The sequence below is a fragment of the Indicator indicator genome, chromosome 21 (assembly GCF_027791375.1).
Source record: "Indicator indicator isolate 239-I01 chromosome 21, UM_Iind_1.1, whole genome shotgun sequence".
Lineage (NCBI taxonomy): Eukaryota > Metazoa > Chordata > Aves > Piciformes > Indicatoridae > Indicator > Indicator indicator.
The window spans coordinates 14,450,193-14,463,996 of NC_072030.1; the positions used below are offsets into that span (position 1 = coordinate 14,450,193).

At 49.8% G+C, this 13,804-nt stretch overlaps 1 protein-coding gene across 1 annotated transcript; it reads left to right on the forward strand.

Annotated features, from left to right (window-relative positions):
- Positions 1 to 439: 439 nt before the first annotated feature.
- On the forward strand, positions 440 to 11,086 carry SCT (secretin). Its single transcript, XM_054390631.1, has 6 exons — positions 440 to 460; positions 5,002 to 5,098; positions 5,993 to 6,097; positions 6,825 to 6,929; positions 8,418 to 8,519; positions 10,975 to 11,086. Exons 2-6 carry the CDS (start codon positions 5,010 to 5,012, stop codon positions 11,084 to 11,086), a joined length of 513 nt encoding a protein of 170 aa, XP_054246606.1. The 5' UTR covers positions 440 to 460; positions 5,002 to 5,009.
- Positions 11,087 to 13,804: the final 2,718 nt, after the last annotated feature.

A 13,804-nucleotide genomic window follows, 5' to 3' on the forward strand; every position in this document is an offset into this window, starting at 1 on the left:
ACCAAATCACAGGTGTGCACACACTCACCCAGAGCTCCTGGGGATTGCAAACAAAATCCAAGCCAGGATTAAAGAAAAAAAAAAAAAAGAGCAGAAGATTAAGCTCCCTATCAAGAGGTAATTAAAGCCAGGAGGAGAGATAATGACAGCAATGATAATGAACCAATTGGTTCAGGGATGTTTGCCCACCAAACAACTGTCATTAGAGGCAGAAGCAGGAATTATCTACCCCTCAGCAGAAATCACAGTCCATCAAACTGCTGCCAACGAGCTGGGCAGGTTCAGAGACTAATTAAAAGGACATTCCAGCCTGGGTGCATTATTTGCTGTTAATCTTGAGTACTCATATTCATATCTTGACCCAAATAATTGCTTCTGATAAGGGTTGCAGATTTATAGGGGGCCTGTGGAGAGGAGTGGGGCAGTGAGACAGCAGAGAGCCTGGAGGGACCACAGTTGGGTGAGTACCACCATGCTCCCATGGGCAGGCTTGGCAGGCTGTCCTCTCCCCCCCTTTCACTTTTTGGGTGGTGGATTTCAGACCTCCTTGGTGCTTTGCCATGGCCATGAGGCCATCCATCTCCTGGCTGCTGGTAATGTGAGGGGTTTTCCTTCTCTGGAGACCTTATGAGGAGAGGCTGAGAGCCCTGGGGCTTTTTAGTCTGGAGAAGGGAAGACTGAGAGGGGATTTAATCAATGTTTATAAATATCTGAGGGCTGGGGGTCAGGAGGCAGGGGCCAGGCTCTGCTCACTTGCACCCTGTGCTAGGACAAGGGGCAATGGAGAGAAACTCCAGCACAGGAGGTGCCACCTCCACATGAGGAGGAACTTCCTCCCTGTGAGGGTCACAGAGCACTGGAACAGGCTGCCCAGAGAGGTTGTGGAGTCTCCTTCTGTGGAGACTTTCCAGCCCCATCTGGATGTGTTCCTGTGTGACCTGTGCTGGATTCTCTGCTCCTGCTCTGGCAGGGGGTTGGACTCAATGATCTCCAGAGGTCCCTTCCAACCCCTGACATCCTGTGAATGGAGCTGGTCCACAGGGCTTCCAGAAGTGTATGGTCTTTAGTTTTAGGTAGAGCACAAGAGATGGGTAGGAGTAAGGTGGTGTGGGAAAAGGCTGTGCTGGAAGCTCTCCTAGCTGTAGTGCTCTTGCAGGCTGATGGGAGCTTTGATTCAGCAAAGTCTTTTGGGTGCAATCTGATGTTTGCCTGTTTCAAAGGTCTGGGATGTTCCCAGGTCCTGGCTTGGCTTGGTGCACACTTTCAGCTCCAGGTCCCAGTTAGCTGAGGAGTTTGCAGTTATTGAAAGCCAGCATCTGTGGGGAGGGCAACAAAAAGCTCAGAAGTATTTTAAGAAGGTTAAACAGCTCTAGTGTGATGGCACTGAAGATCTCCTTCCTCTCTGGGCTCTGACTGATTCAAAACCCAATGCAAGGCATCATTATTGATACACAGGAGAAGCTCCCCAACAGCCATTACTTCTAGCAACTTCAGCAAGCAAATATGATCTGCACAGTTATGTCCAGAAAGGGAAAAAACCCAAACTGAGTCACTTGATGAGCAGCTTGAAAGGTTCTGAAGAGAAGGGAAACTCTGGAGCTAGGGAGGGGTTTTAAATGAGCTCTTAAATGTGGTGCTCCAAGACAAATGTCAGCCCAGGGATGGCACAAGGAAGGCCAAAATGCTGGGGTGAGATCCTGGCCAGGGGTCAAGGCATTTTGTGAGAGACCAAAGGACTCAGGATCCAGGTTTCCCTTCCCTGAAGAGTGGTTTGCTCTGGGTTTGGTGACTGTTTCCAGCTCTTTGCCAGTACTGGGAAGCAGCACTGTGGAGTTTGTTTTGTTTGGACTCTGATAAGAAATTGATCTTTGAAATAGCCTTCTTGTTTTGCTTCTCCCATCCCCCTCACAGCCAAGCCAGGCAGGAAAACACCACCCTAAAGCATCAGCAGTGTGTGTGAGATGGAGCTTATGGCTCTTCAGTCATACAAAACCTCTCCCCTGTCTGCTCTGCAGCCCCCATCAAATATTTGTGCTGTGGCTTAAATAGTTTTCTGCACAAATCTCCTCTCTTGTCCTTCCTCCTCTTGCCTCTTCTCATCTTGCAGTATCTCTAGGGAAGCAAACAGTTCCAGCAGGGCAGCTGGAAAGTGTTCAGGCAACTCTGATGCTCCTTTAATGCTTTTGGTACTGTCTAGTTCCAGACTAAAATAAAACCAAAGCAGGAGGATCTTGGGTTTGGGTTAGCAAGAATTATCTGAGAGTTTCCAGGACACTGACTAAGAAGGCAAGGTTTGCTTATGTGCAGGATGAAGCAGGGAATCATTTTGGTTGGAAATGATCATGGAATCCAACCATTCCCTAACTCTACCAACTCTGGAGCTAAACCATGTCCCTCAGCACCATGTGTCTGTGGCTTTTAAACCCCTCCAGGAATGGGATTCAAGCACCTCTCTGGGCAGCCTGTTCCAGCCTTTGAGAACCCTTTCAGTGAAGTTTCTTCTCCTGTCCAACCTAAACCTCCCCTGGGGGCAACTCGAGGTCATTTCCTTTTGTCTTCTCATTTGCTGCTTGGCAGAAGGGACAGGGAGGCAGGTACTGCATAAATGACAGATGTGGCTCCTGGGTGATCCTTGGAGCACCCTCTCCCAAAGGCACACACCTCTGCAGGCACAGAGCTGCAAAGAGAGCCTGGAAAGTCAAGAGGGAAAACAAGCAGTGGCTTGTGAGAGACCAAATATGCTTTTCTTCCTTTTATCTCCATAAAAAACCAAAAAATAAGGTTTAGCTGCTACCAAAAATGTGTTGCTTTGAGGGTTTTTTGTTTTGTTTTTTTCCTTCCCTAAAGATTAGGGGACAGGCAGACAGCAGCACACACAACCTCCCTTCCCTTCTCCTGTGTGTAGATGTACTTTTGTTGGGTACATGTCTTTTTTGTCTGGAGGGAAAAAAAAAAAAAAAAAAAAGAAACAACCAACCAGCCCCAAACTCAGATTTCTTTCTCCTGGGCATGCTCTTGGTACACTAACAGCTGTCCACATGGGATGGTTTTTATGAGTGCTTCAAATCCTCTCCCTGAAGGCTCAGCTCTTCAAAGACATGGCATAGAATGGAGTGATTTCATTCCCTGGCTTTGTGCTGCTGGTGGGTTGACTCTCAGGGCATCTCCTTGCATGTTCAAGGGGTTTTCAACTGACTCAGAGCAGGACAAAGCTCCATCTATGATTCTATTCTATGCTTCTCTGCTCAGATTTTCACATGCTTTTGCTCCAGCTGTGACAGCCATTGGTTTTTAAACACCTTTTCCTATCATTAACTTCAATTTGGGGATTTTTGAGCCAGAAAAGAACTAAGCAGTCAGTAATTCAGAGGGGGTTTCTCTTTCTTGCGGGGAAATAAGCAAGCAGCATGGATCTGCTCAGGACAAAGCTGATGAACTGGCATTTTGGTTAGACAATTTTTTCCCCTTGCCCCATTCCCAGCCTGATCTATTTAGTGTAGCAGTTGAGCTGCTTCATCCTTCTGCATTTTGGAGGAGGTTGGCTGTCCTCAGGGCTGCCCAACGTGAACAGTCTCAAGCTGTGGCAGGGCAGGTACAGGCTGGAGGTTAGGAGGAAGTTCTTCACAGAGAGATTGCCCATTGGAATGTGCTGCCCAGGGAGGTGGTGGAGTCACCATCCCTGGAGGTGTTCAAGAGAAGCCTGGATGAGGCACTTAGTGCCATGGAATGGTTGATTGCTTAGGGCTGGGTGCTAGGTTGGGCTGGATGATCTTGGAGGTCTCTTCCAACCTGCTTGATTCTATGATCTCAGCCCAGTGCTCTGGGACTGGGTGGTGGTGGTGAGATAAGAGCTACAAACAACTTCCAGCTGACAAGCACATGGATGATTTGAGTGGGTCACCTTTTGTATTTTGAAGGAATATTCTCTTTGCTGGCTGGAATTTATGGGATCATAGGATGGTAGGGGTTGGAAAGGACCTCTATGGAGATCATTGAGTTCAATCCTCCTCCCAAAGCAGGATTACCTGGGGTAGGTCACACAGGAAGGCATCCAGATGGGTCTTGAAAGTCTCCAGGCAAGGAGGCTCCACAGCCTCTCTCTGGGCAGCCTGCTCCAGGGCTCCAGCACCCTCATAACAAAGAAGTTTCTCCTCATGTTCAAATCAAACTTCCTCTGTTCCGTTTTGTCCCTTGTCCTGTCACAGGACACCAGAGCCTGGCCCCTTCTTGACACCAACCCTTCAGATGGCTATAAACACAAATGAGAGCCCCTCTCAAGATGCTCTTCTCCAGCCTCAAAAGATCCAATTCTCCCAGCTTTTCCTCCCCACAGAGCTGCTCCAGTCCCCTCAGCATCTTCAGAGCATCTTTGAAGCCTCCACTGGACTCTCTCCAGCAGTTCCCTGTCCCTCCCCTCCCTCCTGGGGAGCTCAGAACTGGAAACAATACTCCAGATGTGGTCTCACCAGTCTCCAGACAAGGAGACTCCACAGCCTCTCTGGGCAGCCTGCTCCAGGGTTCCTCACAACAAAGTTTCTTCTCATGCTCAGATAGAACCTCCTGGGTTCCAGGTTGTGCCCACTGCCCCTTGTCCTATCCCAGGACACCACTGAAAAGAGCCTGGTCCCTTCTTCTTGACACTCACCCTTCACATGTTTGCAGACATTAATAAGGTCTCCTCTCAGCCTTCTCTTCTCCAGGCTAATCAGCCCCAGGTGTCCCAGCCTTTCCTCATCAGACAGATGCTCCAGTGCCTTACTTGTCCTCACAGCCTCCCTTGGACCCTCTCTAGCATCTTCCTCTCGCTCCTGAACTGGGGAGCCCAGAACTGGACTCCAGTATTCCAGATGTGGTCTCACCGAGGCAGAGCACTCCCTGCCTAATTCAGTTGTAGTGCTGCTCCTCGTGTGGCCAGGACTTCTGAGGGGCATCTGGCCTGTCCCTGGCGAAGGCCAAGGGCATTTTGTTGTGCTGCTCCTCAGATGCTGTGCTTTGATCCAGGAGAGAACATGCCTGCCTTGATGACTGCTCTGTGGAGGCTGATGATTCCCTTGATTGTCCTGCCACACTTCTCAGCATCCATTCCATCCCAGGAGAGGTAAGTTCTTGTGCTTCCACTGCCTTTTGCTCTATGGCTTTTTCTTCAAAGAGCTTTTTACCTTCCTTCCACAACTTGTAGCTGTTAGGCTGTTGTTGGTTTGTGTTTTGGTTGGTTGGTTTGGTTTTAATTTTTTTTTCTTTCTCTTCCCTAAATTGATTAGTTCAGTGAGTGCAAATAGTTTTGTCTTTTTTCCGTCTTTTTTCCGTCTTTTTTCCGTCTTTTTTCCGTCTTTTTTCCGTCTTTTTTCCGTCTTTTTTCCGTCTTTTTTCCGTCTTTTTTCCGTCTTTTTTCCGTCTTTTTTCCGTCTTTTTTCCGTCTCTTTTCCGTCTTTTTTCCGTCTCTTTTCCGTCTCTTTTCCCGTCTCTTTTCCCGTCTCTTTTCCCGTCTCTTTTCCCGTCCTTTTTCCCGTCTCTTTTTCCCGTCTCTTTTTCCCGTCTCTTTTTCCCGTCTCTTTTTCCCGTCTCTTTTTCCCGTCTCTTTTTTCCCGTCTCTTTTTTCCCGGATGCCTTCCTGTGTGACCTGCCCCAGGTGATCCTGCTTTGGCAGAGGGGTTGGACTTGATCTCCAGAGATCCCTTCCAACCCCTATCCTTCTGTGATTCTATGACTTAATTCAGAGGGGAAAAAAATATCAGGTCCCCAAGCAGATCAAACTACAATTAAAAAAAAAAAAAAGACACTTTTGAGTCTGTTTTCCCAGGAGGTTCTTACAGAGCCTGATTGGGGTGGAAGATTGTTTCAAACAGCCTAGTCCCATGAGAACATAACCAAAATGTGGCACAAATTCCTGTCCATCTTTCTTTGAGAGCTTCTTTCCCTGAGGAGCAGTTTTCAGTGCTTGTTCTCTGCTCTTAATAAGCTGGCTGCTGACCTTTGTCTTCCCACCTGCCAGGACTGAGAGACATGCTGATGGGCTCTTCCACAGTGAGCTCAGCAAGATGAATGGCAATGCCTACGTGAGGCAGCTGGTCAAGAATCTGGTGGGCCTCAAGGAGAGGTAAGGACCAGCCAAAACCACCCTCCTGGGGTGTGGAAGTCTTCACAGGAGACGGGATGCCATCAGTGAGGGGGATGCAGCTTCAGAGCCAGCTGAAGCACAGGCTTCATCTGAAAGACCCTCAAGATCACAGAATGCATGGGAGGGACCCTCAAGAGTCATCTTGCCTAACCTTCCTGCACTTATCAGGGACGTCTCCAACTAGAGCAGGTTGCTTGGGGACCCAGCAAGTTTGACCTTGAATGTCTCCAGGGATGAAGCCTCCACTGTATCTCTGGGCATCCTGTTCCAGCATCTCCCCACCCTCCCTGTGAAGAATTTCCACCTAATGCTCAACCTAAATCTCCCCTGCTCTAGGTTCAAAGCATTGCCTCTCATCCTATCCCCACAGGCCCTTCTGAACAGTCCCTTCCCAGCCTCCTAGTAGGTCCCCTTTGGATATTAAAATGCAGCTCTAAGGTCTCCCTGGAGCCTTCTCTTCTCCAGGCTGAGCAGCACCAACTTTCCCAGCCTGTCTCTATGGGAGAGGTACTTCACCTCATGGCCTCCTCTGCACCCACTCCAGCAGGTCCATGTCCTTCTTATGAAAGGAGATGAAAGGAGGCAGAAGAGGAGAAGAGAAGGGCTGCAAGGATGGTGGGAAGAGAGACTTCTGTGCCTTGTGATACATCCCAGATCTGATGGCTGGGAGGAGCAGCTGTTGTTCTGTTTTTTCCTCCTGACACAGGTCCCAGAGGCACTCAGATGGACTGTTCACCAGTGAGTACAGCAAGATGAGAGGAAATGCTCAGGTTCAGAAATTCATTCAGAGCCTGATGGGTCGCAAGCGCAGGTGACAGCTTCACCTCCTGGGGAAGGGCAGGGCTCCAAGGAGAGGGGGGTGGCATGGACACTGCTGGGGAAAAGACAATTCCAAGTGGGCTGGGGCTTGGTCTCCTCTCCATGGGCTGCTCCTGGAGCTGCTGTGCAAGAGCAGAGGTACCCCACCAGCCTGCCCTGCCTTTCACAGCCTCTCAGGGAGGTGATTTCTGAGTATAACCCAACGTCAGCCTTGCACCTGAGCGGCAGGCTTGGTCCTTAGCACACCCACCAGAAAAATACCAGGCTGTGCTGCCATCCAACAGCACCTGCACTGGCTGGAGAGCTGGGCAGGGAGCAACCTAATGAAATTCAAGAAGGGCAAGTGCAGAGTCCAGCATCTGGGGAAGAACAACCCCATGTGTCAGTACAGGTTGGAGACTAGACTAGACTAGACCTCCAAGATCCTCCAGTCCAACTGATCACCCAGCCCTAAGCAATCAACCATTCCATGGCACTAAGTGCCTCATCCAGGCTTCTCTTGAACACCTCCAGGGATGGTGACTCCACCACCTCCCTGGGCAGCACATTCCAATGGGCAATCTCTCTCTCTGTGAAGAACTTCCTCCTAACCTCCAGCCTGTACCTGCCCTGCACAGCTTGAGACTGTGTCCCCTCCTGCTGCTGCTGGTTGCCTGGGAGCAGAGCCCAACCCCCACCTGGCTACAACCTCCCTTCAGGTAGTTGTAGACAGCAATGAGTTCCCCCTGAGCCTCCTCTTCTCCAGGCTGAACACCCCCAGCTCCCTCAGCCTCTCCTCATAGGGTTTGTGCTCCAGACCCCTCCCCAGCTTTGTTGCCCTTCTCTGGACACCTTCCAGTCCCTCAACCTCTCTCTTGAATTGAGGAGCCCAGAACTGGACACAGCACTCAAGGTGTGGCCTGAGCAGGGCTGAGTACAGGGGAAGAAGAACCTCCCTTGTCCTGCTGGCTACACTATTCCTGATCCAGGCCAGGATAATGGTCTGTTGGAGAGCAGCTCTGGGGAAAGGGGCATGGGATGATGATCATGAGCAGCAGTGTGGCCCTGTGGCCAAGAAGGCAAATGGTCTCCTAGGGGACATGAAGAAGAGTGAGGTCAGCAGGTAGAGGGAAGTTCTCCTGTCCCCTTACTCTGCCTTGGTGAGGCCATATGTGGAGTCCTGAGATCAGTTCTGGGCTCCCCAGTTTAAGAAGGGTAAGGACTTGCTGGAGAAGGTACAGTAAAGGGCTACAAAGATGCTGAGGGGACTGAGACATCTCTGTGGTGAGCAAAGACTGAGAGAATTGAGGCTTTTTAGCTGGGAGAAGAGCAGCCTGAGGGAAGATCTCATCCATGCTGATCAGTACTTCCAGGGTGGGTGCCAGGAGGCTGGGACCAGGCTTTGTTCAGTGGTGCCCAGTGACAGGACAAGGGGGAATGGGTACAAACCCATGGGGTAGGGGTTGGTGTAATTATTATTCCTTTTCTTTTTCTTAACCAGCTCTCCAGATCCAATCAACACAGATGTGCAGGGGAGAGAGGAAGAAAACATCCCTGAGGAGCTTTGCTTTCTGTGGTTGTACCAGAGCTTTCTAAACACCAGGTGGGTGGGACAGACCTGTCCTTCAATGACTGTGCTCATCAAAGTCCTGAAGAGAACTTTTAGTAACATGTAAGTGCCTAGATTTTGCCCCAAGCATAGAGTTCTGATGTAATACAGGAAGATCAGAAGGGCTGAGAGCCTCAAAAAGGGGAAAGGTGGAAGATTTGTTGAGTTGTCCAGATTTTAAAATCACTTGTGCTAAATCCAGTTGGTGACTGGTCACTAGTGGTGATTCCCCAGGGCTCAGAACTGGGGTCAGTTCCCTTTAACATCTGTAGCAATCATCTGCATGAGGGAATTGAGGAACCCTCAGTCAGTTTGCAGATGGCACTAAACTGAGTGGCAGTGTTGATCTGCTTGAGGGTGGGGAGGCTCTGCAGAGGGACCTGGCCAGGCTGGATCCATGGGCCAAGGTGGATGGGAAAAGATTCAACAAAGCCAAGTGCTGAGTCCTGCACTTGGGTCACAACAACCCCATGGAGCCTTCAGGCTTGGGGCAGAGTGGCTGGGAACTGCCTGGCAGAAGAGGAGCTGCCCAGGTGCTGTTTGACAGCTGGCTAGACACGAGCCAGCAGTGTGCTCAGGTGGCCAAGAAGGCATCCTGGATCAGGAGGGCACTGGGGAAGTCACACCTCAAATCCTGGGTTTGGGCCACTCCAAGAAGGACATTGAGGGGCAGGAGCATGTCCAGAGAAGGGCAACAAAGCTGGGGAAGGGTCTGGAGAGGAGCAGCTGAGGGACCTGGGGTTGTTCAACCTGGAGAAAGGGAAGAGCTTCTGGGTCTCTACAGCTCCCTGAAAGGAAGGTTGGAGTGAGGTGGGGGTTGGTCTCTTCCTAGTATCAGGTGATAGAACAAGAGGAAATGGCCTGGAGTTGTGCCAGGGGAGGTTTAGGTTGGAGATGAGGGAGAATTTCTTTGGTGCAAGAGTGGTCAGACATTGGAACAGGCTGCCCAGGGAGGTGGTGGAGTCACCATCCCTGGAGGAGGTGCTCAAGGAAAGTGTGGCCATGGCACTTGGGGACGTGGTTTAGTGGCCATGGTGGTTTTGGGTTAACAGTTGGACTTGATGGGCTGAGAGTTGGGCTCAGCAATCTTAGAGAGCTTTTCCACCCCCAACAGTTCTACCCTTCTGTCATTCTGTGATTCCCCATCAGCATGGCTCTGGGCATGTCCCTGCTGAACTGCAGCCCTCCACCACACACCTGTGTACCTCCTGTCACCCTGCCAGCAGCCACACTCCCAGGGGAGGTTGGCAGAGCTAGAAAAACAAATTCTTTAGTTCAAGTGTGAGGTGTTTGTGGCTCTGGGCAACCTCCATTGATTTCTCTGCCTGCAGCCATGGTAATCTCTGTTCCTATGTGCCAAGCCCATCTGGCACTCAGGTTTGCCTTACCTAAAGCAGAGCTGGCATGGAGAATCACAGCTAAGAAGTGTCACGTTTCAAGTGACAGACAGACCCCAGGAGATACCTTTTTCTAATCACAGAATTGTCTCCCTGGACTGAAATAATTGTTCTTCCCACTCAAAAAGAAGTCTGATCTAGCAGTTGAAATAGAAAATGTTTGCTACCCTGTCTTGATTCAGATATTGATTGAAACATGCCAGGCTGTCCCAGCATCTGGGCATAGTCTCTACCTAGTGACCAATCAGTTCATAGAACCACAGAATCATTTAGGTTGGAAAAGATCTTTAAGACCATTGATTCTAACCTTTAACTCAGCACTAACTAGTCCCTTGCTGAACCACATCCCCCAGCACCATGTCTTCAGGACTTTTCAGTTCCTCCAGGGATGGGGACTCCACCACTGCTCTGGGCAGCCTGGGTCAGGCTTTGGCAACCCTCAAGGGCAAGAAATTGATCCTCATGTGCAACCCCTGGCAGAATTTCAGGCCATTCCCTCTTGTCCTGTTGCTTGTTCCTTGGGAGAAGGTCCCAACCTCCACCTAACTCAAACCTCCTTTCAGGGAGGTGTAGAGAGCCAGAAGGTCTCCCCTCAGCCTCCTTTTCTCCAGGCTGAGCAACCCCAGGTCCCTCAGCTGCTCCTCACCAGCCCTGTTCTGCAGATCCTTCACCAACTTCATTGCCCTTCTCTTGCCCCAGCCCAGCCCCTCTCAGTGAGATGTCTCTCCATGAAATCACAGAAACCTGGAGCAATAAGCTGCCCCTTAGTACCTCTTGTCCATGTTCCCTGCCCATGGAGGCTGGGACTAGATGATCTTTAAGGTCCCTTCCAGGCCAGCCCATGCTATGATTCCATGAATAAACAGAGTTGATAACAGCAACATCCTCTGTGCATGAGTGGGGTGCCTGGCTGCAGGCAGCATGGCCTGAGCCCCTCCACCATACATCTGCTCCTTGAAATCCTCTTTGAATTTCACAAGGTGACCTTGCACCCTTCTGAAGTCCTTGTTCCCAGGAATAGCAAACTCTCTTTTTTTTTTCCCTTCCAACAGCCACTCAGAGAGTGATGCCATGGAAGCTGCTGCAGTGGCCAGCCAGTTTATTTGCCCCTTCTCTGAGCAGCTGGTTGCAGAGAGGAAGGAAGACACAGACAGTTTTGACTGAAGCTGGAGGGAATGAAGCAGCCAAGGAGACAGCTCTGCAATGTATATAGCCTTGGGAATAAACAGGGAAGCTACTGGATTTGCTTGGGGAAAAAAAAAAAAAAAAACCAAACTCATGAGAACAGATAATAATAATAATAATAAATAAAATTTATACTAAAATAAAATTAATACTAAATTAAAATAATAAAATATAAAAATGTAATAAGATATAATAAAAATGTAATAAGATATAATAAAAATGTAATAAGATATAATAAAAATGTAATAAGATAGATATAATAAAAATGTAATAAGATAGATATAATAATAATAACAACAACATTGTGGAGAGCAGCCAGCCCCCAATCAAACCTGTTAGACTCTCCAGTCAGAGGGGTGCTGTGGGAGCTGCTGTCACTAGATGGAGCTTGGAGGCAGCAATTGGCTTCCACTTCGTGCTAGCATCTGGCTGCCTGCTTCTGAAGCCAAATAAAGATCTGTCAGCTCCGCCTCTGCTTTGCCTGCTCCATGGGAAACGGCGCTAAGGATGGACCGTGAAGAGCGCAGGGTAAGGGGAGAAGTTTGTGCCAGGCTTCTCCTGCATGAGGCAAGGCAAGAGGGCATGGTGTGAAGCTGCACTAGGGGAGGTTTAGGTTAGGTTGATCAGGAAGCATCTCCTCACAGCAAGGCTGATCAGGCACTGGGATGGACTGGCCAGGGAGGTGGTGGAGTCGCCGGCACTGGAGGTCTTCAAGAAAAGCTTGGAGGTGACACTTGGTGGCGTGGTTTAGCTGATGTGGTGGTGTTAGGTCGTAGGTTGGACTTGGTGACCTCAGAGGTCTTTTCCAGCCTCAATAATTCTGTGATTCTGAGGCATACTGGGATCCTTATTAATGACCTGGATGAGAGACTTGGAGAATGGTAGGGGATGGAAGGGACCTCTGGAGATCTTCAAGTCCAACCCTCTGTCCAACTAGGGTCAGGTAGGGCAGGTCACACAGGAACACATCCAGGTAGATCTTGAAAGTCTCCAGAGAAGGAAACTCCATAATCTTTGGGCAGCCTACTCTGGGGTTCCAGCACCCTCACAGTAAAGAGGTTTGCAAATGACACCAAGCTGGGTGGGAGAGTTCATCTGCTGGAGGGTAGAAATGTCTGCAGAGGGATCTGGGCAGGCTGGATTGATGGGCCCGGGGGTGAGGCTGAAGATGAGCCAGCAGTGTGCCCAGACAGCCAAGAAGGCCACCAGCATCCTGGCTTGGATCAGGAGGAGTGTGGCCAGCAGGACCAGGGCAGGGTTTGTGTTTGGGCACTGGTGAGGTTACATCTTGCATCCTGTGTTCAGTTTTGAGCCTCTCACTCCAAGAAGGGCATTGCGGAGCTGGAGCAGCTCCAGAGAAGGGCAACAAAGGTGGGGAAGGGTCTGGAGAACAGGAATGGTGAGGAGCAGCTGTGGGAGCTGGTGGTGTTGAGCCTGGAGAAAAGGAGGCTGAGGGGAGACCTTCTGGCTCTCTGCAACTCTCTGGATGGAGAGGTTGGTCCATCAGCAATCTCTGCTTGGAAGAGACCTCTTGGAGGTCTTTTGGGAGGGGTGTTGGACAGCCTGGATTTCATGAGGCCACTGACAGCCACTTGGTTAAAATGCAGCCCTTGGTGGGATTTTAAAAGCAGCAGTGAGAGCAGCTGTCTGCTTGCTTCTCATCCAGGAGGGGCAAACAATGGTCTTGGTGTTCCCTTGCCTGAGAGGCCAAATGCCTTGCCTTGGAAAATTTTACTCAGGAAAGGACAGGACAAGTGAGCAGAAAAGCATCTTACTGAGGCTTCAGGAAGCTGTGGAGATGGAAATAGTCAGAACCTGGATGGGGATTCTGAGGAACACCCTTACAAAGAGCCACCACTGGCCCCTGGTGGAAGGGGATGATTCACTGTCCCTGCAGAGCTGCAGCTGGTCCCAGTCACTGTCTCTGGATCCCCTCTGCTCACCTTGTGAAGGTCCTGCAGGGTGGCTGGGGGGATAACAAGGCTGTTTGAGGAGCAGAGCTCATCATCTCAGCTCAGGGAGTCCTCCAGGGCCTAGGTCCTTCTTTTATCATCCAAACAAAGAGCAGCTACAAAGGCTTTGTCTTCACTGACACCTTTGCCTTTTCCAGAAACAAAGCTAAGACATGAGAGAGATGGATTGTTATCATCTTTTTAAATACTTTTTTCCTCCCCAGTCTCTGTTTTTTCAGGCGCAATATGACGGATGAGTAGGAGAAACCATGAGTCATGGGCTGGAGAGCAAACCCATGCTAAAAGGGGATGTGAGCCATGCAGATAAAAAAAATGGCTAAAAGAATTAAGATTTAAGGTTATAGTAGCATCATTAGGTGGTTAAAAGCTGCTTGGATGAGGAGCTTCTTGACATGGTCCAAGAGTTTTGTACAGAGAGAGGTTGGATTTTGGGTTGGTCTTGATCATCTTAAGGTCTCTTCCAACCAGGTGATTTTGTGATTATGACTTTTTGTAGGGAATGATCTGAGCAAAACTACCTCTGGCACATCAGAAACAAGAAACTTGCTCACTGGAGCATGCAGGCAGCTTGCTCAAGTGTCAGCCCTTCTCCTCCTTCATGCTCATCTTGGGGGGGGGGGGCTTGATCCCGAGCTCTAAAATGCTTCAGCTAGCTCCTTGCTGCTACAGAGAGTTCAGGATAGGAAAGACCTAGGAACAAAGTAGAAGCAGGAACTTGTGAGTC

What these genes read in the sequence shown, in the direction of transcription:
- SCT (XM_054390631.1), top strand. Translation starts at nt 5,010, where the DNA reads ATGCCTGCCTTGATGACTGCTCTGTGGAGGCTGATGATTCCCTTGATT. An exon ending in CTGATGGGTCGCAAGCGCAG is followed by an intron (nt 6,930 to 8,417) that starts GTGACAGCTTCA and finishes TTTCTTAACCAG; the next exon opens with CTCTCCAGATCCAATCAACA. An exon ending in CAGAGCTTTCTAAACACCAG is followed by an intron (nt 8,520 to 10,974) that starts GTGGGTGGGACA and finishes CCCTTCCAACAG; the next exon opens with CCACTCAGAGAGTGATGCCA.